Source organism: Schistocerca nitens, chromosome 1 (genome assembly GCF_023898315.1).
Source record: "Schistocerca nitens isolate TAMUIC-IGC-003100 chromosome 1, iqSchNite1.1, whole genome shotgun sequence".
NCBI lineage: Eukaryota > Metazoa > Arthropoda > Insecta > Orthoptera > Acrididae > Schistocerca > Schistocerca nitens.
Window position 1 is genome coordinate 994,016,836 of NC_064614.1, and position 26,483 is coordinate 994,043,318.

Sequence of the window (26,483 nt, forward strand, 5' to 3'; positions counted from 1 at the left end):
CCAATCCCAATCTCTTGTCACAAGGATCATATAACTGTGGAAGACCCAGTGCAAGACCTACCCAACCAACCACCCAGCACTTCCTGTTCCAGTCCTCTCACAGGTTTCTCCTACCCCTTCAGGGGCCGGGCCACCTGTGAAAGCAGCCATGTCATTTACCAGCTCTACTGCAATCATTGTACAGCTTTTTATACTGATATGACTACCAACCAGCATGAATGGCCACTGCCAAACTGTGGTCAAGAGCAAAGTAGATATCACCTGTGGCACAACGTGCAGCTGAACATAACATACTTGATTTCAATGGCTGCTTCACTAACCGAGCCACCTGAATCCTTCCCTCCATCACCAGCTTTTCTAAACAGCACAGATGGGAGTTATCCTTACAACACGTTCTCCATTGCTGCAATCATCCAGGCCTCAACCTATGGTAATATACTATCCCCATACCCTCCAACCAACAGTTTTCACCCTTTCTGTCCTGTCACCTCCTCCCCATTCTTGTCTCCCGCTCTGTTTATTTGCAGCCCTCTGCCAATGCATGTGCCCACCTTTTCCTCCTCCTCTCCTTTTACGCTCTTTTCTTCCTCACCTCCCTCCCCCACAATCTCTTGACACTGCACCTATTGGCAGTCTAGACCCTGCACACTCCACCAGACAGCGTTCATCTCTCTCCTCGCCTGTATACTACTATCCCTTCCCCTCCAGATTACTGCTTGCATCTCATATAGTTGCTTTCTGACCTGAGATGCTAGAGTTGGCAGTCAGGTGTACATGAGGTGTGCATTTCTCTTTTGGTGATTAAGCCGGTGGCCAAAAGCTTTATGTAAGTGTCTTAATTGTGACTGTCTGTAATTTAACGTGTCTTCTTTACGGTAAGTAGCAATCTGTCTTTTTTTTTTACATGATTGATATTCCTACCTGGAGTTTCCATTAACTTATGTATATGTACAAATTAATTTGCAGTTTGAATTAAACTGACTCATTCCACATCATTATGCTCTATTGTGAAACATGATCCATGTAACTAATTAAATAACTGTGATCTTAGTCCCAGCATATTGGGCACCTGCAAGCCACTTGCAGAATTCTGTTGGATTCTTCTCTTGAAATTTGCCTTTTATCATGTTGTCACACTGCATATTAATCACTTCCAAATTGAAGTGAGGTGTAAGTTTCTGAGTGGTACACCCAAATGGAGACTCAAATATAGAAATGTCTTCTGCACTTGCTCCAAGACCCAAGAGATATTGTTGGAACTGTTCTTTGAGCTCAGATAACGTATCTCTTGCAAATTTGTAAGGGAATGGAGATTTCACTACTTCTTGCAGTATTTAACAGCATGGGAAATGCTTGAAATGGTTTGTCACTCAATCAAAGCCAGTTGTTGCCAAGTTAACTTTATCGCAGTTTAGGTTTCACTTATTCCCACTGTCTTGCCTCTTAATTTCAAATTGAATCCATTAAGAAATCCTATGATATTGGCAGCAACAGCTAATACTAAAAGTCATTCTGTATTCAATAATAGTGGTTTATGGCAGTTCTTCTTCACATAGAAAAATGATAATCTCTGCCCAGAATTCAAAAATCATAACAAAACTTTACCATCGCTTAGCCATCGAACTGGTGTATGGGGGGTCAAGTCACGAAATCCACTTCTGAGCATCCACAAGAACAAATGAAGTTCACCACTGACACAACTGCTCCTAAAACATATGGTAGATTCACATATTTGCCACAGACTACCTGCTGATGAGTAATGCAGTGAATAACCATAGGTTGTGATCATCCTTTATTTTCATAAGCTTTGTAAATGGGTCCAACTAAGCCTTTGTCCATTCCACACACATTTTTTACCATAATCAGTCAGGACACATCATAAGCTGATTCTATTGTAGGCTGTACTTCATTAATGTTTGTTGAGCTTTCAAAATATTTTTGCCAAATAGTTCCATGCAGACTACTCATACAAGCTAATTCATCAGTCACTTCATAGTCAGCATTGACTCCTCAAATAAACAGCAGCAAATGAGCAGTATCTGTAATCTCTATTAACTCCTCAAGAGCCAGGGAAAACCACTTGAAATCATTTGCCTTGTTAATTAATTGGTTACCAGTGTTGCTGCCAATATTCTCAATTGTTCTTGGGGAAAGGCTAATGGAATTAAATAAATGATATTATGAAAAGGATAGTTGTTACCATATAGCAGAGATGCTGAGTTGCAATAGGCTCAACAAATAGATTGTCAGATTTTCCAGGAAGACCTTCATCAAAAATACACACACACACACACACACACACACACACACAGGTGTGCACTCGTGCACGTGACGCAACACGACTGACACACACAACCTCCGTCTCTGGCTGCTGAGGCCAGACTAGATTTCACTTGTTTGATTTAGAAATGTTGTTGTTGTTGTGGTCTTCAGTCCTGAGACTGGTTTGATGCAGCTCTCCATGCTACTCTATCCTGTGCAAGCTTCTTCATCTCCCAGTACCTACTGCAACCTACATCCTTCTGAATCTGCTTAGTGTATTCATCTCTTGGTCTCCCTCTACGATTTTTACCCTCCACGCTGCCCTCCAATGCTAAATTTGTGATCCCTTGATGCCTCAAAACATGTCCTACCAACCGATCCCTTCTTCTAGTCAAGTTGTGCCACAAACTTCTCTTCTCCCCAATCCTATTCAATACCTCCTCATTAGTTACGTGATCTACCCACCTTATCTTCAGCATTCTTCTGTAGCACCACATTTCGAAAGCTTCTATTCTCTTCTTGTCCAAACTGGTTATCGTCCATGTTTCACTTCCATACATGGCTACACTCCATACAAATACTTTCAGAAACGACTTCCTGACACTTAAATCTATACTCGATGTTAACAAATTTATCTTCTTCAGAAACACTTTCCTTGCCATTGCCAGTCTACATTTTATATCCTCTCTACTTCAACCATCATCAGTTATTTTACTCCCTAAATAGCAAAACTCCTTTACTACTTTAAGTGTCTCATTTCCTAATCTAATCCCCTCAGCATCACCCGATTTAATTTGACTACATTCCATTATCCTCGTTTTGTTTTTGTTGATGTTCATCTTATATCCTCCTTTCAAGACACTGTCCATTCTGTTCAACTGCTCTTCCAAGTCCTTTGCTGTCTCTGACAGAATTACAATGTCATCGGCGAACCTCAAAGTTTTTACTTCTTCTCCATGAATTTTAATACCTACTCCGAATTTTTCTTTTGTTTCCTTTACTGCTTGCTCAATATACAGATTGAATAACATCGGGGAGAGGCTACAACCCTGTCTCACTCCTTTCCCAACCACTGCTTCCCTTTCATGCCCCTCGACTCTTATAACTGCCATCTGGTTTCTGTACAAATTGTAAATAGCCTTTCGCTCCCTGTATTTTACCCCTGCCACCTTCAGAATTTGAAAGAGAGTATTCCAGTTAACGTTGTCAAAAGCTTTCTCTAAGTCTACAAATGCTAGAAACGTAGGTTTGCCTTTTCTTAATCTTTCTTCTAAGATAAGTTGTAAGGTTAGTATTGCCTCACGTGTTCCAACATTTCTACGGAATCCAAACTGATCTTCCCCGAGGTCCGCTTCTACCAGTTTTTCCATTCGTCTGTAAAGAATTCGCGGTAGTATTTTGCAGCTGTGACTTATTAAACTGATTGTTCGGTAATTTTCACATCTGTCAACACCTGCTTTCTTTGGTATTGGAATTATTATATTCTTCTTGAAGTCTGTGGGTATTTCGCCTGTCTCATACATCTTGCTCACCAGATGGTAGAGTTTTGTCATGACTGGCTCTCCCAAGGCCATCAGTAGTTCTAATGGAATGTTGTCTACTCCCGGGGCCTTGTTTCGACTCAGGTCTTTCAGTGCTCTGTCAAACTCTTCACGCAGTATCTTATCTCCTATTTCATCTTCATCTACATCCTCTTCCATTTCCATAATACTGTCCTCAAGTACATCGCCCTTGTATAAACCCTCTATATACTCCTTCCACCTTTCTGCCTTCCCTTCTTTGCTTAGAACTGGGTTGCCATCTGAGCTCTTGATATTCATACAAGTGGTTCTCTTCTCTCCAAAGGTCTCTTTAATTTTCCTGTAGGCAGTATCTATCTTACCCCTAGTGAGACAAGCCTCTACATCCTTACATTTGTCCTCTAGCCATCCCTGCTTAGCCATTTTGCACTTTCTGTCGATCTCATTTTTGAGACGTTTGTATTCCCTATTGCCTGCTTGATTTACTGCATTTTTATATTTTCTCCTTTCATCAATTAAATTCAATATTTCTTCTGTTACCCAAGGATTTCTATTAGCCCTCGTCTTTTTACCTACTTGATCGTCTGCTGCCTTCACTACTTCATCCCTCAGAGCTACCCATTCTTCTTCTACCGTATTTCTTTCCCCCATTCCTGTCAATTGTTCCCTTATGCTCTCCCTGAAACTCTCTACAACCTCTGGTTCTTTCAGCTTATCCAGGTCCCATCTCCTTAAATTCCCACCTTTTTGCAGTTTCTTCAGTTTCAATCTGCAGTTCATAACCAATAGATTGTGGTCAGAATCCACATCTGCCCCTGGAAATGTCTTACAATTTAAAACCTGGTTCCTAAATCTCTGTCTTACCATTATATAATCTATCTGATACCTATTAGTATCTCCAGGATTCTTCCAGGTATACAACCTTCTTTTATGATTCTTGAACCAAGTGTTAGCTATGATTAAGTTATGCTCTGTGCAAAATTCGACAGGGCGGCTTCCTCTTTCATTTCTTCCCCCCAATCCATATTCACCTACTATGTTTCCTTCTCTCCCTTTTCCTACAGACGAATTCCAGTCACCCATGACTATTAAATTTTCGTCTCCCTTCACTACCTGAATAATTTCTTTTATCTCGTCATACATTTCATCAATTTCTTCATCATCTGCAGAGCTAGTTGGCATATAAACTTGTACTACTGTAGTAGGCATGGGCTTTGTGTCTATCTTGGCCACAATAATGCGTTCACTATGCTGTTTGTAGTAGCTAACCCGCACTCCTATTTTTTTATTCATTATTAAACCTACTCCTGCATTACCCCTATTTGATTTTGTATTTATAAGCCTGTAATCACCTGACCAAAAGTCTTGTTCCTCCTGCCACCGAACTTCACTAATTCCCACTATATCTAACTTTAACCTATCCATTTCCCTTTTTAAATTTTCTAACCTACCTGCCCGATTAAGGGATCTGACATTCCACGCTCCGATCCGTAGAATGCCAGTTTTCTTTCTCCTGATAACGACGTCCTCTTGAGTAGTCCCCGCCCGGAGATCCGAATGGGGGACTATTTTACCTCCGGAATATTTTACCCAAGAGGACGCCATCATCATTTAATCATACAGTAAAGCTGCATGTCCTCGGGAAAAATTACGGCTGTAGTTTTCCCTTGCTTTCAGCCGTTCACAGTACCAGCACAGCAAGGCCGTTTTGGTTAATGTTACAAGGCCAGATCAGTCAATCATCCAGACTGTTGCCCCTGCAACTACTGAAAAGGCTGCTGCCCCTCTTCAGGTACCACATGTTTGTCTGGCCTCTCAACAGATACCCCTCCGTTGTGGTTGCACCTACGGTACGGCCATCTGTATCGCTGAGACACGCAAGCCTCCCCACCAACGGCAAGGTCCATGGTTCATGGGAGAAGGATTTAGAAATACAAAACTCTATTTTCTCAGGACATATTTCTTTGGCTGTTATAATCAGACATGATAAAATTAACTATCATCAGTAAACAGTTTCTACTGCTTGGCTAACAAATGAGAAATTTGTAAACTTACTTTAGTTGCATTGTAGTGACATACCCTGTTCCAAAGTTTCTAATTTCTTTTAGCCATTCTTTCCAAAGGGAATATTGTGCTGAATGCTTAGCCTGGTAATGCTGGTACATATTGTACTCTTTTAGTACAACTATAGTGTCAATGCACAATATACACAATGCCAACTAAATCAGTAACAAAATAATTCCCAGCCCACTCTGCTTTAAAAGCATGACATTCAAAGTCCATTCTTATCTTCTTTTGTGGTTTTGACAGCAACATTATGAAAATGCACTTGTAGTAGAAATAAGAACAGAATGTTACAGAACAGCGATACACAGGAACTACTAAAACTGCAGGTCAACAAAGTGGCAGTGCAGAGACGTGGCTTACTCGGCTAGCTTCCTGTATGAAGAACCACAAAACAAATTTTCTTGCAAACACTCACCTCCCAGGTCAACTGTAGAGCGCATTACCAGTCAGTGGCAATACATATTTAAAAATGTAGCATTATGACAATGCAGCTTCACAGACGCTGATATATGTGTTACTTTCACATAATTTTCTCATTTCATTCAGTGTTATCACACTTCAAATTTTTTAAGAATTTGAAAATGTAAAATCCATTCTTAACTTTCAGGCCGTAGAAAGGATGTGGCAGGCTAGATTTGGCTCCCAGGCTGTAGTTTGCTGGTGCCTTGCTTAGACTGTTATGATTGTAGCAGATTAGGACAGTGAATGTATGAAGGCAAATACACAACACAACTGGGCTCTAGATACTGTTGCGAAACCATCTGAAGAGAGAACAATCTGATATAGCGATCAGCTTCAGCAGATCCAATTTCTTCCCTGTTGAGTAGCCAGGCACTACTTCACTACTCCCTAGCACTTGGAAGTTGACACTCCAAATGTCTTCTTACTATTACTTACCTGTCATCGACATCCACAATAATGACTGTCTTCAAATGTGTCTTAGAAGATAACATTAGATTGAGGCTGTTTGGATCCAGGTTGTCTTTCTGGAATTATGTGTAGCATCTCATTCTGTCCCCACAAACGCAAGTGTACACTGGTATATAAACATTCCATGTGACTAGTATTTGTCTTTAAAGTTCCTATTGGACATTACTGATACAGACAATGCCATGCCTTTCTTAACAGCTAACTGTTCAGTCTTCCACACATGCAAGCTATCATGTATAGACGTTCAATTCTACTACCTACCACGTATTTGGTGGCCCTGACAATAATACAACACGACCGCGTTGACTTCAGAGGTTCCGCATCACACCATAACGTGAATGTTCATTACTTCCGCGTCAGCCGTGCTGCGCTCGTTCTCACACGAAAACGGACAATCTGCCAGTCACCACAGAGCCAGCAACAAGCAGCACAGTTAATAGATTTACAATTAGACCCTGTTGTTCTGGCAACACAACCCGGTGTTGTGGTTTACACAGCTTGAAAGCCAGTTTGTCCTTGCACAGATAGCAGCAGACGAAATATAGTATAGCTATGTAGTCGCAGCACTAACAGAAGACTTAGGTGTTGAGCTACAAGATATCCTTGCTGCACCACCCAATGCCAAATGATATGCGTCAATTAAGAAGGCACTAGTGATGCGCCTATCACAATCAGAAGCGAAGTGACTAGAGAAAATTTTATGGACTGAGGAGATCGGCAACTTTTACATCATTTGCATTCACTGGCAAGCAACACAGTGAGTGACGACATGCTGCGCAATATTTGGCTGTCCCGATTACCCACTGACTCTCAAAAAATCTCACAGTGTGCACGGGTGGTTTAAATCCACTAGTGCACACAATGGGCAGATCGTTGAGATGTATTCTGCAACAAACGTGTCAACACTGACAGCATGGCCAAAGCATATGTCTGCAGCAACACTAGCATCGCTCCAGTTGCCATCAGTGCAGCTTACTGTGCAAATAGTTGCATTACAAATGAGGCACACACATCATCGACTGTGCCGCCAGTCGTCAAGTTGTAACCTCTCGCTATCAGCACAAAATTTGTGTTGGTACCACAAGAAATTCGGTAATTACGCGTGAAAGCATACACCACCATGCAAGTGGAAACATGAAGCAGAAAACATAGCAGCAACAACTACTCATACCAGTAATGCATGTTAACTTTCTGTCACTGACCGCAACACAAACGTACAATACCTAGTAGACATCACGGGGGTAGAAGTGTACGTGTTCCACGCCAGACCTGCAACAATTCTTGTCTGTTTGCTGTTAACAACTCTTAAGATTAAAACATATATTCAGGTTAAAACATATATTCAGGTCACATCGTTGCTTAACCTACACCGTACATTTCAGTGGCGCTTCACAGTAGTGGATACAGTGCAGCCTATCACATAGGAGCCGATTGTTCATCCTCTTATGATCTAATACCTGATCTCCGACGCAAGCAGCTGATCAATTGCACTACAAACTTGCATACTCCAGAGAAGGTGTGTTTCATCACTTCAATGAAAATACGTACGATAGCAGAAGATGCACTGTACACATGATTACTAAAAGAATTTCCCAAAATCATGCAGCAGTCGCCAGTTAAACACACAATGGCACAGTGCATTTTGACCATGCCAGGCCCACCATTTCATGATAGGCCTAGATGTTTGATGCCAGAGAAGTTGCGAGTGGTGAAGCAGGAATTCCATAGCATGCTGTCAGTGGGCATTTGCAGAGTTTCGAGTAGCAGCTGGGCAGCCCCCATCCATGTGGCACCAAAGAAGAAGAACGGATGGCATCCCTGTGGCAATTACCGAGAGCTCAATGCGAGGACCATCCCAGATCTGTACACGGGGCCACATATAGAACACTTCTCTGCCACTGTTCATGGTAAAGCTATATTTTCCACTATTGATCTAGTTCAAATGGTTCAAATGGCTCTGAGCACCATGGGACTTAACATCTGTGGTCATCAGTCCCCTAGAACTTAGAACTACTTAAACCTAACTAACCTAAGGACATCACACACATCCATGCCCGAGGCAGGATTCGAACCTGCAACCGTAGCGGTCACGCGGTTCCAGACTGAAGCGCCTAGAACCGCACGGCCACACCGGCCGGCTATTGATCTAGTCTGGGCGTATTATCAGATCCCTGTTGTCATAGAAAATGTTCTCAAGACAGCAGTGACCACACCTTTCGGTCTCTTCGAGTTCACTAGGATGCCTTTTGGCCTGTGCAACACAGTACAGACATTTCAACATTTCATTGATGAGATCACAAGGAATTTAGACTTCTCTTATGTTTACATAGATGATATTTTTGTGATGTCCGTGATGGAAGAAGACCATGTACGTCATCTGGCTCTGATAGTTAATCATTTATTCACACAATGCTTAGTAATTAATCCTTCGAAGTGTACTTTTGGAGCGAAAAAAGTGCAATATCTAGGTTACACGGTAGACGCGCATTGTATTCGACTGCCGCACGATAAAGTGGAAGTCATAAAAAAATATCCTTGCACCATTACAATCCTACACCCATTTTTAGGGGTCATAAATTTTTACCAAAGATTTGTATACAATTATGCATTGATAACAGTGCCCCTGAATCAATGTCTTAAGGGCACACCAAAGAAAAATAACAAGTTTCATTAGACAAGCGAAGCAGACGATATGTTTTGAGCCATAAAAACAGCAATTGCAGAGGCTGCACAATTAGCACACCCCATGGCACAGGCTCCACTTGCACTTATGGTTGATATCTCGTCTACAGCCGTCGGCGCTGTACTGCAACAACAGGTCGAGCATTGTTGGCAGCCCATAGCATGCTTCCGTCAGAAGTTGTCACCTTCACTGCAACATTGGGCAGCCTATGACCGCGAACTGCTAGCAGCATACGTCGCAGTCAAGTAATTCAGGCATTTACTAGAGGGCTGACAGTTCACTTTTTGTACAGGTCACAAGTCGCTACTGTATGCTGAGAAAGCATTGCTGAGGCAACTATGCCGTTTAGATCACATTAGCCAATTCACCACCTGCATTGTTTATATACAAAGGAAACTGAACATACCTGCGGATGTGCTATCATGTGCAGGGGCTGTGAGCGCGACAGTAGAAACATGGTCACATGTTGAAGCTGTAATGGCTACCATTGATTTTGATGCCCTCGCAGAGGCCCAGCAACTTGATAATGAGTTACAAGACTTGTTGAAACAACCAGGACAACTGAAGTTACAATGTGTTGCAATGTCTGAAGCAAATGTTCAATTGTATTGTGACGTATCTGGAGTGAGAGCATGTCCATTTGTGCCGCAATGCTTTCGAGCACACCCAATTGCATCAGTACACAATCTGGCACATCCAGAGTACGAGCCACTCTTAGACTGGTAAAACAAAGTTTCGTCTGGCCTGGAATGCACACAGATTGCAAAACATTTGTCAGGCAATGAATTGCATGTCAGAGGAACAAGATCACACTGCATGTCAGAGCACTGCTTGGCGCATTTGCATTTCTGCCATCGAATCAATGTTTCAAACATGTGCACGTTGATATTGTAGGACCACTCATAGGCTCAGAAGGCCGTAATTATTGTCTTACATTTGTGGACCAATTTACCAGGTGGCCTGAAACATTTCCCATGAAGGATATCACAGCCAAAACCATGGTGGAGACTTTTTTTTGCGGTTGGATCGCCACAGACCAAGGACAACGATTTGAAGCCTACCTTTTCAGGGCATTAGCTACATTATTAGGCATGAAGCGCATTCAAAAGCAATCTAAAAGCTACGGCAGCAGAGCCAGTGTATGGGCAAATGCTAAATCTGCCAGGAGAATTCTTGCACAGCATGGCGGACGATACAGTTGATGCATCAGATTTTGCTGCTAGATTACAAGAACACGTACGCCAGCTTATATCAATGGCGCCCAGAAGTCAGTCTGGAAGACACAAGTTTGCGTTCGCAGATCTTGAAATCTGCACACATTTTCATATGCAATGATGCAGTACGGAAGCTGTTGCAGCCACCATACAATAGACCATATCTGGTGATTAGCAGAGGTGGCCACCCATTCCAGATTAGAGTAAATGGTATACCTACCACTGTCACAATAGAAAGACTGAAGCTGCATTTTTTCACGCATTGGACGCAGCAAGGACTGCAGGAGGAGAACAAGGAGATACGAATATAGCACCAGAAAATGTCCCCTTACCCCACAAGACACTATGGACACCAGGCACCTTGGAGAAGAAAACAATGGGGAAGACTAGTACTTCACATCCTGCTGGAACTACTGGCTCCAGTGGCACAATGCCAAGTTTCAAGAAAGCAATGGTAACACGTGCAGGGTGACGTGTCTGCGATATTCTTAGCACTAGGGGAGGAGTCGTGTAGCATCTCATTCCATCCTCACAAATGTGAGTGTACAACGGTATATAAACATTCCATGTGACTAGTATTTATCATTACAGTTACTCTTCGACATTAGTGATATAAGACGATTCCATGCCTCTCTTAACAGTTGACTGTTCAGCTTTCCACGCTTGCAAGCTACCCTGTATAGATGTGTTTTATGTGGAAATAAATGTTCAATTCTACCAGATACCACATATGTAAAGTTTCGTCTAAGCCATGTTTGAAAACAGTAAAAAGCACAATGCTGTGTTTGCAATGAAATGATACATAGCTCTTAAAAATGGTAAACTAGTATGGGCAACCATCACAAAACAGTCACTCTAACATGTGTAGTTCAAATTGCCATGAAGATTTAGGTTTTCCATGACATCCCTAAACTGCCTATGGTAATAGCTGGAATGGTTCCTTTCAAAAGGGGCATAGCCAGTTTCAAAACCCATCATTCCCCAATCCAAGCTCCCTCTCTGATGACGACCTATTTGCAAACATTAAAGTAATAGGGTTCAAGAACACACACACACACACACACACACACACACACACACACACACACACACACACACACACTGACTCTCTCTCTCTCTCTCTCTCCCCTGTAGTATGAATGAGTGTGTGGCATCAGAAAGGTGTCCAGATCTGTTTTCTGAAACCACCTGCTCAGAGAAACAAGGCTTAAAAACAAGCAGTCATCTCTAATTTTTATGTCGTCTACCATCCAGTACTTGATATTAAAGGCTAGTGATCTGCCACCCCAATCAGTGTTCAAATGAGAAGAAAAGAACACTATCACTAGCACACACATACATTTGTGAATTATATAAATTGTTTCTACAAACAACATTCAATAGAAGAAGTTGACTTACAGTTAATTCATGTTTTGGGTAAAGTCACATGCTGGGACAATGAAACAAATGCATGTATACTGTTGAGTGATTAAATAGTTGTCAAATATGGCATAGAAAATGACAACAGCTATGTAACCACAAAATAACAAAATTTTCTTTTATTCATTTAATGTGCTCACTATTTAACAAACAATACAAAAAACTCCTGTCGAGTAATAAATTCCGTGTTTCACCGAGATGTACAAAGTAGGTGCTATCCCAAGGAATAACCAAGAATCTATTTTATGACAGGCTCACAAAACAATGAAATTAGTTCATGCTGTTATGACAATATTATAAAAGTCATTAATGTCATAATAAAACCAGCTCCATTGAGATGCTAATACAGTTAATAAAAACTGCAGTCAGTTTTCGTGTTGTCAAAAGGAGTACACGATGTTTCAGCCAGTAAAATATATTTAAATAGGCAGTGCATTTCTGCTCCCTACAAACAACTGCATTAAAAAGTGTAAGCCATGCCACAGAACTGTTTCACTGTATGCACAAAAAAACAAAGGCAAATTAAATCATATTTTCTGTGCTTTCACATATGTAACTCTGGTTTTTTAAAACCAATATGCTACTAACACAGGGTGAAATTTCCAGGCCCTGAGAATTTAGATAGACTGTTGGTAATCCACAAATGATTTGTAATTATAAAATCACTTAAGTTTGTCCTAAGAATTATATGGGCCTTTTGATAATGATCGAGGATTCAAGACAATGAGCTGTAATGCAATGAAACATAATGCCTGTACTGAAGTAAATAAACCCACTGTCAAAAGCAAAGACACAAAATAATAATTAAAAAATGACAAAACAAAATTTGAATCCTCAATATTTGAGGAAAATAATGAATCAGCTATCTAATTTTAGAAACATGCATTTCTATTAAAATAAAAGGAAAAAAAAGCTGTAATGATTTTATTGTTCATTCTTGAAAAGTCTGTGACTTAGAAGTAGTAAATAAATACAATGAAAAATATTCAACAATTTTCATCAACAAAAATTTCCAGACTTTATAACAGTACTGTGGTATGTCTTGTTGGCTCAGGCACACTGTGAAGGCAGGCAAAGGTTCATGTCTCCATACTAGGATGCTTGACGAGAAGCTGGCTTTTTGCCCTTTATAACAATTGGCTTATTTTTTATTGTACCTTTCTTACGTTTATTGGTCTGAAACATCACAGATGAAAATAAAAGTTTAATACCGAGAAAAAAAAAAAAAGAATCAGGTACTTGCCGCTGGAAACAAAAACCTATCATAAATATTATACCTTCTTTGAGATGAATGCTCTGCTTCGTTTAATCTTACGTTCTGATACAGGTATGCGAGGTCGATTGAACTCGTCAGGCTTTTTAACCCTGCAAATAAAAAGATACCCCAATTATAGCAATTATACTTTATTTACAGTACTCTATGAAGTGATGAGATTATTGAACATATTTGAGGCACTGAGAGCACAAGCGGACTAACCCACACTTTTTGTGAATTTGAGGTATTGACATGTTGTGATAACAGTATACGAGTATTATGCAATGCATGTTGATCTGTTTGTTTATCTGAAGGTTTGTCTAATGTAGCAACGTAAACATTGCTGTTGCACTCAACCGCCGATAGATACCGTTGAGAGCAGGAGTGGACTATGCGTCATAGTCCATTTGTGCTCTATGCTCTCCGTCCACTGCCATTGCGCGTGACGCCGGCGAACGAAAGACTTGTGTATTTAGTGTGGAACAACGTATTGGACCAGTGACCACGTGGACGTGTATTTCAGTTGATCAGCATGGCAGCCCCTGCGAAAAGCGTGGAGGAGCAATTGGAAGGTTAGTTTTTATTGTGTTCCATTCCTTTTTTGCGGATAACATTGTCGATTGTACACTAACGCGTTCATATGCAAACACGTCTAGATGTACCGTATCTCGAATGGTGACTTTGTTCAGAAAATGCAGGTTGTTTTCCATACGAAAACAGAATGACATACAAACAATACTTTATGTATTGCTATTTTGTGTAATCAAGTAACGATCACTTGTAATGTTATGTGTACAACAATGTTTTACCGCCCGCCGAGTTGTGTTGAGCAATTGCTTCGCCTGTGGATACCAATGCACACGTTGACCATTACTGTAGTGTAGTTAATATTACATTGAGGGATGGATATTGTTATTACAGAGATGTTTGCGTCCGATGGGGAAGTGCCGGGAGACGCGAGAGCGAGCACGGCTGCAGCAACAACTGTTCCAGAGGACGTGCCAGAGACGAACGACGATGCCGTGGTACGGAGCCGAGGAAAGAAGCGCCTTAGAAACGAAGATAAATGGCTTCGTAACATTAGGAAAGAACGGAGAGCTCTAGGTCAAGAGTATGTAAACCGTAAGGGTAACCTTGTACCTCGAAAGGAATTGCGGAAAATCAGCGAGTGTACGTGCCGGTATGAGTGCCACAAACACATCAACGACGAACAGCAGGAACAAGTGTTCAATGAGTTTTATAATTTAGGCAGCCACGATCTGCAGTCGGCTTTCCTGTTTACCATGATTAAAGTCGTTGATAAAGCACGGTCTTACGTAGGTCAGCAACATTCACGTAGGGAGAAGACGAGATTGTATTACTTGCTCAATTCAAATGGGTCTGAAACGAGGGTGTGCAAAAGATTCTTTCAGAATACTTTAGCCGTATCTGCTGGAAGAATCGATAGGGTACTCAAGAATAAAGGGGAAAAAGCCACCCCTCCTCGTGATGGTAGAGGTAAAGGTGAACCTGGTAATAAAACACCTCGCCACAAAGTTGATGTAGTAAAACGTTTCATAGAAAAATTCCCGGCGTATGAAAGCCATTATGCGTATCATAAAAATAACGGTAGAAAGTATTTAGGACCAGATTTAAATTTATCAGTCATGTATTCACTGTACTGTGCAGAGGAGCAAATGCCCGTTTCTCATTTTATTTTCCGCAAAATTTTTTACGAAAACTTCAATTTGTCATTTCATCCACCAGTGTCCGACTCTTGTCGAACATGTGATGCTTTGCAGGTAAAAATAACAGCTGCCGATAATGATAAGGAGAGGACGGAGTTAATTGCAGAACGTGAATTCCATCAGCAAAAAGCTGAGTATGCACGGGCAGGTTTACATAGTGATACATTGCTTAGCAAATCAGATGGTAACGTTACAGTGATAACATTTGATTTGATGAAAACTTTGCCTACACCGATCATCTCAACTGGAGTTTGCTATTACAAACGTCAGTTGTGGACATATTGCTTTGGCATCCACAATATGCACAATGATGATGTATACATGTTTCTGTGGCATGAATCCATTGCGTCGAGAGGGCCACAAGAAATTGGTTCTTGTTTGCTGTACTTCATACGCAATTTTGTCAGGACTGAAAAACTAATTATGTACTCTGATCAGTGCGGAGGCCAGAATAGAAACATAAAGGTTGCTGTACTGTGCCAATACATTGTCAACAGCTCAGAGTTCTCTGTGAAGGAAATAGACCATAAATTTTTAGTTAGCGGACACTCGTACCTGCCCTGTGATCAGGATTTTGGCTTAGTTCAGAAACGAAAAAAGTATTTTCCTAATATTTACCATCCTAAACACTGGAATGATGTGGTAGTGAGTGCCAGAAAAAGGAATCCATTCAAGGTAATTAATATGAATGCGGAATGTTTCTTTTCAACAAAACAACTCGAAAGAAACATCACGAATCGAAAAATGTCTTCTGGCAATTGTAAAGTACAATGGTTGAACATACAGTGGCTGCGGTATGAAGCAACCAACAGATTCAAAATATTGTATAAATACTCGAACCAAAACCAAGAGCCATTTCAGGAAATTGATGTGGCCAAACGAACATCCACATGCATCAGCAATCTCGAACTGCTTTATCCTAATGGAAATGTAATTACAGAGGCAAAAAAGAAGGATCTGCTAAGTTTGCTTCCGTATGTACCTCCACTTCATCATGATTTCTACAAAACTTTACAAACGTCATCAAATGCTGTAGAAACATTGCCTGTGGATGATTTTGAAATGTAACACAATGCGTAACATTACAGAAACCAATGTAAAATGTTACATGTAATGTGTACAATGTATACTAGTAATGAATACTATTGTCACATGCATCAGCGTACTAACGGACCTGTCATTGAGAGTGTTCAACTACTTGGAGCGAAAATGGACTAAGCCACAACAAAACTGCTAATATTCTACTATATAGTACTTTTGTAATTTATCTATGTCAAAATATTGTTCAATAAAACCACAGTTACATCATATGCATGTTACAAGGCTGCAATGTATCACAAACATACATTATTTGCGGGCCCGTATTATGAGACCTGTTTCCTCCATATTGACTTCTCCGGGGTTAGTCCGCTTGTGCTCTCAGTGCCTCATTTATCACTATCACTACTTCACACATGCCAAGGAAAAAACTATATGATTCTTCACAAGTGAACATCTTCTGTTTCATTATGTGTGCCCCATTGCATTAGTGAAAAAAATAGAAAACAGGAATATTTAAAAAATGGTGAGTTTTGTCAGACATTGACTTACTGTACACTGAGTAATAGTAAACATAATGGCTGCATTACTGGAAGATGAAATATTCAAAACATGTGTATGTGAAGCTGGGGACTGAGAAAGATTGGAAATGTTAATTTATTGAGCTCCACTAACAGATGGGGATGGAAATGTGGACTAGCAGTGAATATAATTTCAGTTACAAAGTTGCTACGAAAACAAAGTTGTTTCTACACAGATTTAAATTAAGCTAGTGTGTTGTCAACAAGCAAAGGCTAGGTAACCCAGGTTTATGCCTTGTTCCTCAACTTCCAGAAGGTATTTGACACAGTTTTACACTGTTGTCTTGTGAACAAAATACAAGCATACAGAATATCAAATCAGTTACATAACAGAAAACAAGTTATTCTTATCACAGAGAAAATGTCATATTTGAAAGTAGCTTCGGTTGTAATCCCAGGTGTCGTTTCAGTATCATCACTGCTCAGGTTATATACAATGATGGATGAGCTCTGAAGTATCTTGAGGTTGTTATGTTAGGTGCTCTCTACATGGAAAAGTTGCAGCATCAGAAAATTGTAGTGGAATTCAGGAAGACCAGTGGAGGATGGATACTAGCAGTTGACCCTCAATTTAAAAACGTGTAACAGATTGTGGATATATAGATGGACAAAGGTGTTTTACTGTATGATAACACATTTGGTGTTCATTAACTGGGAACAGCCAATAATGTAAAATACCTAGGAGTACCAATCTACAGCACTGTAAACTGAAATAACCACAGAAAACTAACTGTAGGAAAAATAAATTATGGGTGGAGATTGGTGGCCTGTGCTTGACAAGGAAACACTAGATTACTTTTGCAGTAATGACTAGAAGTATACTTTTGAGTTATTACTTTTTCATTACTACTTGGACAGCATGGTTCTCTAATTTATTGCAAAACATGTACTTGATGTAAGGCTCATTAGCCTGAAGGGCCCAAACAGATTGGTGAGTAAGCAGACAGTGCAGCTTAGTGAGTGAAAGTATGAAATAATAGTATACTCAGTCTGACAGAGCTGTAATGTTAACATGGCTGGTAAGTACTGGACAATATGCATAATACAATGAAACATAAAACTTATGGGGCCCAGAATAAAAGTCTACAGCTAGGTGTAGCAAATCTCAGACAGAACTACTAAATGAATCAACATCAATACTATACAATCACAAACCATGTAAGTTGAATACTCTATTGCTCCTCTGGACTTTTCATAACTATTTTCACTCTGTAATGAGCTCTAAATTCTCCCTCATCTCAACTTCACTTCCAATGGGTGTCCCAAAACATCAAAGGATTTGTGTTGTACACTAAAAATCAGTAGCTGTGGTAACTTTGATTCCCAGACACACCATTGTGTGTATGTTAACAGCATCTGTCTTAGTGCTTGTATTTCTTGTGTTTTACAATTTTGATACATTTTCTGAAGGGATCTTGTTTCAGGTTCTACGGCCAACAGCTGTTTTATTGGCAGTTTGAGGATTTGCTAGCAGAATGGCTGGCATTCCCAACTAATTATCTTCCAGTGCTGATGGCGGGAAACAATTATCTGCAAATGTCAGCCACTTGTGCTGGCAAAATGTTGCATTATCAATCAAACAGCCTTTAGTCAAAGAACCCAAAAGGTATGCCTCCATAAAAGAAAGTGTCGCATGATTTAATTTCATGAATTTGCTACACTGTATTTTACGATGTCTGCAAAACTCAAAATAACTGTCTTGAAGAATCTGAATTAAGTTTCTTTCTTCTTTAAAATTACTTTTAAATTCTAACTGAAACACACCACATGCTAAATGAATCTTCTGGTGAAAAAACTATATTACAACATTTGATTCGTTTAAATATCTTTAATGGCTGAGTGTCTGTGCACAATGCAAACTTTCAGAGTGGTGACCTCAATTATGGAAATGATCATAAAAAGTTGTAAAACTATCCCTTTCAACAAGTAGTAGACAATCTGTTATTTGTAATATCTTTGATCTGTTGTATGAGATTTGCCAAAGCATTCCAATGAGTAATTTGTACTTATAATGACTCATAGTACAATTCATTCCTCACATTTTGATTCGTGATTAAGAAGACTATCAGGTCAAGACAATCAGTGAGTGACAGTAAGTTTAAAATGATACAGACTTCCTGTGCAGGATCATAACTAGGTATCTGAAAAAATTCGCACATTTGCAATAAATGCAAATACTGGTGTGCATTCTGACTCAAAATGTAAAATTAACACAGTAAATGCTATTTCATATTGAACTGTACCCAGATGAATTACTGTATCAGAGATAATTTGAAATAGTTTTATTTTCTGCATACAAAAACTGAAAACATATCCAATTTTTGGTTACTGCTGTTGCACATCATCTAGCAAAACCTAATTTGGTAAGATAAGGACCTTAGGAATGCATTACCAAACAATAAGTATTCGAACAGAATGATGTGTCAATGCACTAGATGCCCAGGTGCCATTTCAATTGTGAGCAGCTGAATGACCTATATAAGAGACACACCACGTAACACAACTTCAGACTGGCATTTCAAAAGTTGGTATAATGTGGATACTTTAACATGGCAGTTTTCATGATGAATGTTTTGAACTGTGGTTGCTCAAATACTGGTAGAGGTTGGGCCTGACCTACCTCTTTTATGACACTGCCAAACTCAGCGAGCATTTGTCTGGTAGCTGTTACCAAATGCTTTGTGTTGCACACTGCTTGTTTTTTCTTTTATAATTTTGAAAAGGGTGCCCAGGCTAATCCTGGTCTATCACAGAGTGCGGTTATGATACTCACCACACCAAAAAGGATTGGTGATCCTCCGTGGTTGTGTGTCAGTTCTGCCTTTGTAGAAATGCAGAACACAGGTGTGGCCTGGCTGCCCTGCAAGAGGGAGGTGGGGCTTTTTTTTTTTTTTCACATGCTCCTGTTCCCTTTGGTGATCATAATTCTAACAGCATGCTTTTGCTCACAGCCAACTGCTAGTGTATTGTGTGTTATGTATAGCGACCAAAAAACGAAACTTGTCAATGTATTTTGATGATGCTGAAAGTCTTCCCCTAACAGGCAAGTAGTTATTTTGGCTTCTATGTTTGTGCTACAAACCTTGTTCAGTTCTACCTGTAGCACTGTCAGGTAGTGGACTGTATGGTTATGAAAGCCCACAAAATGTCAAAACTCTATTTTCTGCAGATTTTAATTATAAAATTAGGTGTGAAAAGCAAAATAATGTCAAGAAACATCTTAAAACAGGGAAGCGCTCCATTCACGGGTGGGAGAATGCTGTTTCTTCTCAACAGAAACAGTCACAGTCATTTGCTGAGAGCTTAAAGTAGAGAGAGAAAAAAAAAGCAAGAGGGGAAAAAATAAATTGTTGAAGTTTTTGCAAAGGCAAACATTCCAGTGGAAAAGCTTCCCAAAAACCATTTTTTTCTTTAACAGCCAAATGCACAGCATTGATGTTTTGTCTCCTGGCATGAAGTGTGGAGTGACAACATTTCAAATTTTCATGTCTACAGTGGAAAATTCTGTTCTCTCCATGCCCTGAACAAAAGACCCAATTGAAGCAATTGTGGGTGTTGTCTGCAAAGGATATAGTATCTGATAGGAATTAATGTAAAGAGGATTCAGTCAAACGACAACTACATGGACCTTCTTGAAGTGCACAAGAGCACATCTGTGAAATAAATCCCATACTGCACAGCACTGGCATGCAAAGCTAAGATAGCCTTGTTGGCAAAGCAAAACTAGTAATGAAAAGGCAAATAATATGTGACATCTCACAAATTGTCTTTTCAGTAACACAGACAAAATTCACAGCAACAAGCCAATAAGAAATTGGATTATATTCACAGAATTATCAATACAGAATTAATTTCGCCTGTTCAGACTGTTACAGAGAAGTCGCCCTGCAATATTTGTCACAAATAGCTTGGAAGGTGTAAGAACAAATAGTGGTTGCCTCATCGCGACATTGCATCTGCACTCACCTTCCTCCCTGTACAGGACTCATTATCACTAACCCCTACCTACATTACTTACCATCTTATTGCAAATTCATTCTTTCCTAAACTTAAATTACAAGTCAATGAAGGGTATTTTAGTGGCACTCATGTTACCTCAACGGCACCGAAGGTGGAGAAGATGGACTTCGGTATGGCAGAGCTGGCGGAAGAGGCACCTTTTCTCCTTGGGTACAAAAAAGAGTACAAGTAGCAACTGAACCCCAGAGGGGCGGCTATTTGGCACTTATTTGGTAAGCGTGATAGCATTATGGAGATGTTTAACAAACTCAAATCGCAGAGTCTGCAAGAGAGGCGCTCTGCATTGCGGTGTAGCTTGCTGTCCAGGTTTTGAGAGGGTGCGTTTCTGGATGAGGTATCGAATATATTGCTTCCCCCTACTTATACCTCCTGAGGAGATCACAAATGTAAAATTAGAGAGATTCGAGTGCGCATGGAGGCTTTCCGGCAGTCATTCTTCCTGCAAACCATACGCGACTGGAAAAGGAAACGGAGGTAATGACAGTGGCACGTAAAGTGCCCTCCGCCACACACCATTGGGTGCCTTGCGGAGTATAAATGTGAGTGACTCAGGTGAGTGGCTTACTTTAGGCTGGGCATTCTACTGCCTATGTGGAACGTAACAGGAAAATACCACATCACATTCCAAAGCAGTACATGGTATGTCTCTCCATGTGAAAGATTACGGAGTTAAAACTTCCCCTCATTCAGATCTCCGGGATGAGAACACATTGAGAGAAGACGTATTCAAAAGGAAGAAAGGGACAGTGAATGGAGGAAAGATAAGAATTGGAACATGGAATGTGAGGACACTACTACAAGCAGGAAAGCCAGAGAATGCAAAACAGGAGATGAAAAGGAAGAGATTAGATGCCCTCAGTTTGTGTGAAATGAGACTGGGAGAGAATGGAGAGATAGAAAGTGGAGAGAGAATGGGGAGATAGAAAGTGGAGATTATACCGCTCTTTTAGTCAGGGGAAATCAAGAGTGGTGAAAACAACGGAGTAGAAATATTGATAGGGCAAAAGTTGAAAAATAAGATAATGAAGGTACAATATATTGATGGAAGACTGATGAAGATACAACTGAAGGGTAGTTCAAAAGATTTGGTGTTAATACAGGTATATATGCCAACCAGCCAGCATAGAGATGAGGAAGTGGAAGAATATTAAGAGAAAATACAATAACTCATCAAGAAAGAAAATAGAAATGCCTGCGTTATCATCATGGGGGACTGGAATGCAGTGGTGGGTGAAGGAAGAGATGAAGATGGAGTAGGAAAATTTGGATTAGGAATAAGAAATGAGAGAGGTGAATGACTTATTAGTTTCTGTAAAGAAAATTCATTAGCAATGGGTAACACATTATTTGACCATCGCAAAAGGAGATGTTACACATTGATATCAAATTTGAATAGGGAAAGATATCAGTTGGACTAGATCCTGATACAAAAAAGGTTTAGGAACTGTTTGAAGAAAGCTAAAGCTTATCCAGGAGCAGATATAAATTCAGACCACAACCTAGTAATGGGAGAAATACAAGTGAAGTTGAAAAAAGTCTGGAGAGGTAAAGCAAAGGAAAGACTAAACATAGAAAGACTCAAAGAGGTAGGAAAGGCATCAGATTTGGAGAACAGATTTATGGAAAAATGGCAAAGAGGTAGTGTTGATGAAAGTGTTAATGACAAATGGATAAAAATGAGGGAAGGACTCATGGACTCTGCCAAAGAAGTACTAGGGATTAGAGTATCCCAAAGCACCAGGAAAGAATGGATAACAGAAGACATATTGAAAAAGATGGAAGAGCAGAGAAAGTGGAAAAGTGTAGAAACTGAAGAAGGCAAAAAGAGGTACAGGAAACTGAATAATGAATTAAGAAGAGAAACTGAAGAAGCAAGGGAAAATGGATGAACAGAAATACGACGAAATAGATAAAATGGAGAAAGAGAGAAAGTATGAAATGATGTATAGACTGGCTAGTGAGATAGTTTTTGAATGTAAAAGAAAGAGGAATAACATGGAAATAGAAAGAGCAGATGTACTCTAGCAGAAGAACCACAAGAGGTTTTGAACAGACGGTAAGAATATATTGAATGTCTGTACAAGGGGGATGAAATGCAAAGCGAAATTAAGGTTGAAGAGGAGCAATATGTGCCAGAAGATGGACAGGGATTCACCATCTTCAAAGCAGAAGTACAAAAGGTGCTGAAGGAGATGAAGAATAGGAAGGCATGTGGAATTGATGATTTGCCAGCAGAAAGGTTGAAGAGTCTGGGAAACAAGGCAAGAAAAGAAATAGTCTACCTCTGTAATGAGATATATGACAAAGGGCAATGGCCTGAAGACTTCCCTGCAACAGTTATGATACCAATAGAGAAAAAGAGAAACACTAAAAAATGTTAAGAGCACCAGACCATCAGTCTAATTTCTCATACAGCTAAAGTCTTGCTGAGAGTGTTGAATAGAAGGCAGTTATGTGATCTACAAGCTATGGTGCAACCACTGTGCTGCATTCTACATCAGCATGAGAATCAACAAGCTGTCTATCCACATGAATGGCTACCAAAAAATTATGGTCAAGAAACATCTAGACCATCCAGTTGTTGGGCATGCAGCCCAACACAACGTTCTTCATTTCAATGATGGCTTCACAGCCTGTGCCATCTGAATCCTCCTTATCCACACCAGATTTTCCGAATTGCACAGGAGGGAACTCTACCTGCAATAATACATTCCCATAAACCTGCTGGCCTCAACCTTTTTTATTCACTGCCCTTCACCCATCTACCCCCTTCAATGTTCCCACTCCAGTATTACACAGCCTAATATTCCACTACTCACCCACAGTCTTTTTACTTCTCTCCTTTATCATCCCCCTCTTCCTGCCCTCCATCTAACTCCCAACTGCACTTAGCTGCTGCCCTACCCTCTCCCCACCTCGTCACTGTATGCACCCACGAGCAGCACTTCACCACCCGTTATCCCTCCCCCTCACTGCCTCTCCCTCCTCCTAAGACCACCATCCAGACTGCTTCTCCCAACATGCCCTGTTTCTTGCAGTCTGGCCTGGGCAGCCAGAGATGGTGGTGGTGGTGGTGGTGGTGGTGGTGGTGGTGGTGGTGTGTGTGTGTGTGTATGTGTGTGTGTGTGTGTGTGTGTGTGTGTCTAATTCAGAAGAAGACTTTTTGGCCAAAAGCTTAGTTGTTCAGCAGTCTTTTCGTTGTGCCTTCCTGTAACTCAACATCTCCCCTTAACAGTGTGTATCAAACTATCCTTTTCATAATACTGTCAATATATATACAAACTAAGAAATTCCAAAACAGGAGACTATTGCATGCAAATAATCTGCACCAATATAAGAAATATTGTGTTTTATTTACAAAAAAATATTCTAACACAATGATTCTATTCATTATCACTTTCATAGTCATCACTACCAGAAGAACCACTGTTGCCATTGCTATCTTCTCACCGAGTGTCATCCTCAGTTCTGCCACTGAATGTGTGATACATTTTTTGAAGGACTTTTCCACCAGTGGTAGTGGAATGGAGTTCCATACCCATTTTACCCACTCACAAATCTGGCACTAAACCAGCCACTTGTTTTTTTTTTCTCCCCCCCCCCCCCCCTCCATTTGGCGTGAACTTTTAGTTTTCATTGTCCATTCATTGCTTGTATCACTGATAACGAGCAACTTTGAATGGCCGACTTATATACACATCTTATGGTTGCAGGATGGATGTTAGGTCTACAGGAATAATGATCAAGACAGTTTTCCCTGTGTCTCACACTTCCTCAGTTGTAGAGCACAGAAACTGTCCACGGCCAACAGTTATGTAAATTCAATAATGCACCTGGGCTACACTGCAAAACGTGCGTCACCCAGCCACCCACAAGTCATTGTCCATCCACCCTTTTGGATACACTCTCACCAATATGCCTTTCGCTGATATTTCCAGAATAATTTTCCTTTTAAATAAGGTGGTAGCTTTTGCCCATTGCCAGTTACACGCAACATCACTAACCACTTTTCTTCTCATTGTGGCTAGTTCGTAGACTGGTGATGGATAATGCTTTAATGTTCACAGTGTCGTTGAGTGGAATCTCAAAATAGACTAGTGTTTGATTTGCGTTACCAATTTGTGATAACATATAGGAATGTTCGTGGTGCAAATTTATCACGTAGCAATGAAAATTCACTACTTTTTCCTCATAATCACCTGTCAGCTCATTAAAATCTTATTTAAGCAATAGGTTACAGCTTGCGCATGCAAATAAGCAGAGATCAGCAATACTCCCAATAAAAAGAAAACACCCCAAGGCTCTGTTTGTAGCCCTTTCCTGTTTATCTGTTTATTGTCTGCAGTAGTTACCCTCTCTCTCTCTCTCTCTCTCTCTCTCTCTGTGTGTGTGTGTGTGTGTGTGTGTGTGTGTGTGTGTGTGTGCGCGCGCGCGCGTGTGTGCATGCATGTGAACACACACCCCCCCCCCCCCCCCCCGGGTCCCGCATGCACAAACAGAGGGTAGGTACTGTCATTATGCTGATATATACATAAATAAACTGTTTAGTCACAAATAGGCACAACAAAAAGACAGTCACAATATAAGCTTTCGGCCAACAAGACCTTTGTCAAAAATAGACAAAACACACACACACACACAAATGCAACTCACATATACAACTGCCTGTGACAAGAGAAACATGGGAAAGAACAGAAAGGATGGACAGCGAGTAAAGTAATGCATTAGAAAATGGTAACAAAGGAAAAGAGCACTGAGATAGGACCGAAGAAAAGCCATCAGGCAAACATCATACTTTTTTGAACAAAGGCCTTGTTGGCCAAAAGCTTATATTGTGGCAGTCTTTTTGTTGTACCAATATGTGACTCAGCACCTCCGCTATATGGTGAGTAGCAACTTTCCTTTTCATAATATTGTTACATTCCATCCTGGATTTTCCACTGTTTGATAAATAAACTGTTTAATACATGCTAGAGAAAATCTGCAAAAATTCAACATGACATATGATAATAATACCGAAAAGTCACTTGTTGTATCTGCCTTCCTCAATACTTGCTGCAGTCCATAATAACTATAAATATTTGTGCATAAAATTTTTGGATAAGTTACCATAACCAAGCTTGTGCAGTACCACTAAATAAATATAAAAACATATTACACACATGGCAGTGAAATACAGTGAATTCTATTCAATTGAAGAATTCTTAGAAACCAATCATTGTGTGTCTTTTCATTCTCAAATAAGCTAGTTATTTTCTGTATATGTAGCTGATGATTGTAAGAAACTTGACTCCATTGTAAACTTTGATGAAGCCAATTGTATTAAAAATACTGAACGGTGAATAAACTACTCTATTCTAAAAGTATTCCATTCTATTTTCCAGGTCAGTTTGATTTTGACCACACTGGATAAATAACATATTTAAAATAAAACAGTACAAAGTAGCAATGGAATCACAGAACCAGGTGATGAGCATTTGTATTTACATCATTTGAAAGCAACTGGACTGGACCCACAAGGTAATAAACAGAAGAGTAAACACATCCTGGAGTGCTTTTGGTAAATTACATAATGTTTTCAAAACCAAGCTTTATAACAATCTGAGAAGGAATGATAGCAGTCAGTGTGTATTACAACATAGAGCAAAGTGAATAAATGATAGATGGAAGTTCTTTCCCGAAGTCCAAGATATAAGAAAGACCTGAGACAAAGGGCTACTGGAAGATGAGTAGAAGACATCAGAAGACCTAGAGAAGCAATATGGAT

The 26,483-nt window shown here is 40.1% G+C and overlaps 1 protein-coding gene across 1 annotated transcript in view; it reads right to left on the reverse strand.

Annotated features, from left to right (window-relative positions):
- Positions 1-13,005: 13,005 nt before the first annotated feature.
- The window catches only part of LOC126195311 (dolichyl-diphosphooligosaccharide--protein glycosyltransferase subunit STT3B), a 103,052-nt gene continuing 89,574 nt past the window's right edge, over positions 13,006-26,483 (reverse strand). The window contains exons 14-15 of the mRNA XM_049933874.1: positions 13,373-13,460; positions 13,006-13,271 (exon numbers count right to left, since the gene is read on the reverse strand). Of these exons, the coding sequence (XP_049789831.1) occupies positions 13,188-13,271; positions 13,373-13,460 (172 nt within the window). The 3' untranslated portion in view covers positions 13,006-13,187. The remainder of the gene's footprint in view (positions 13,272-13,372; positions 13,461-26,483) is intronic.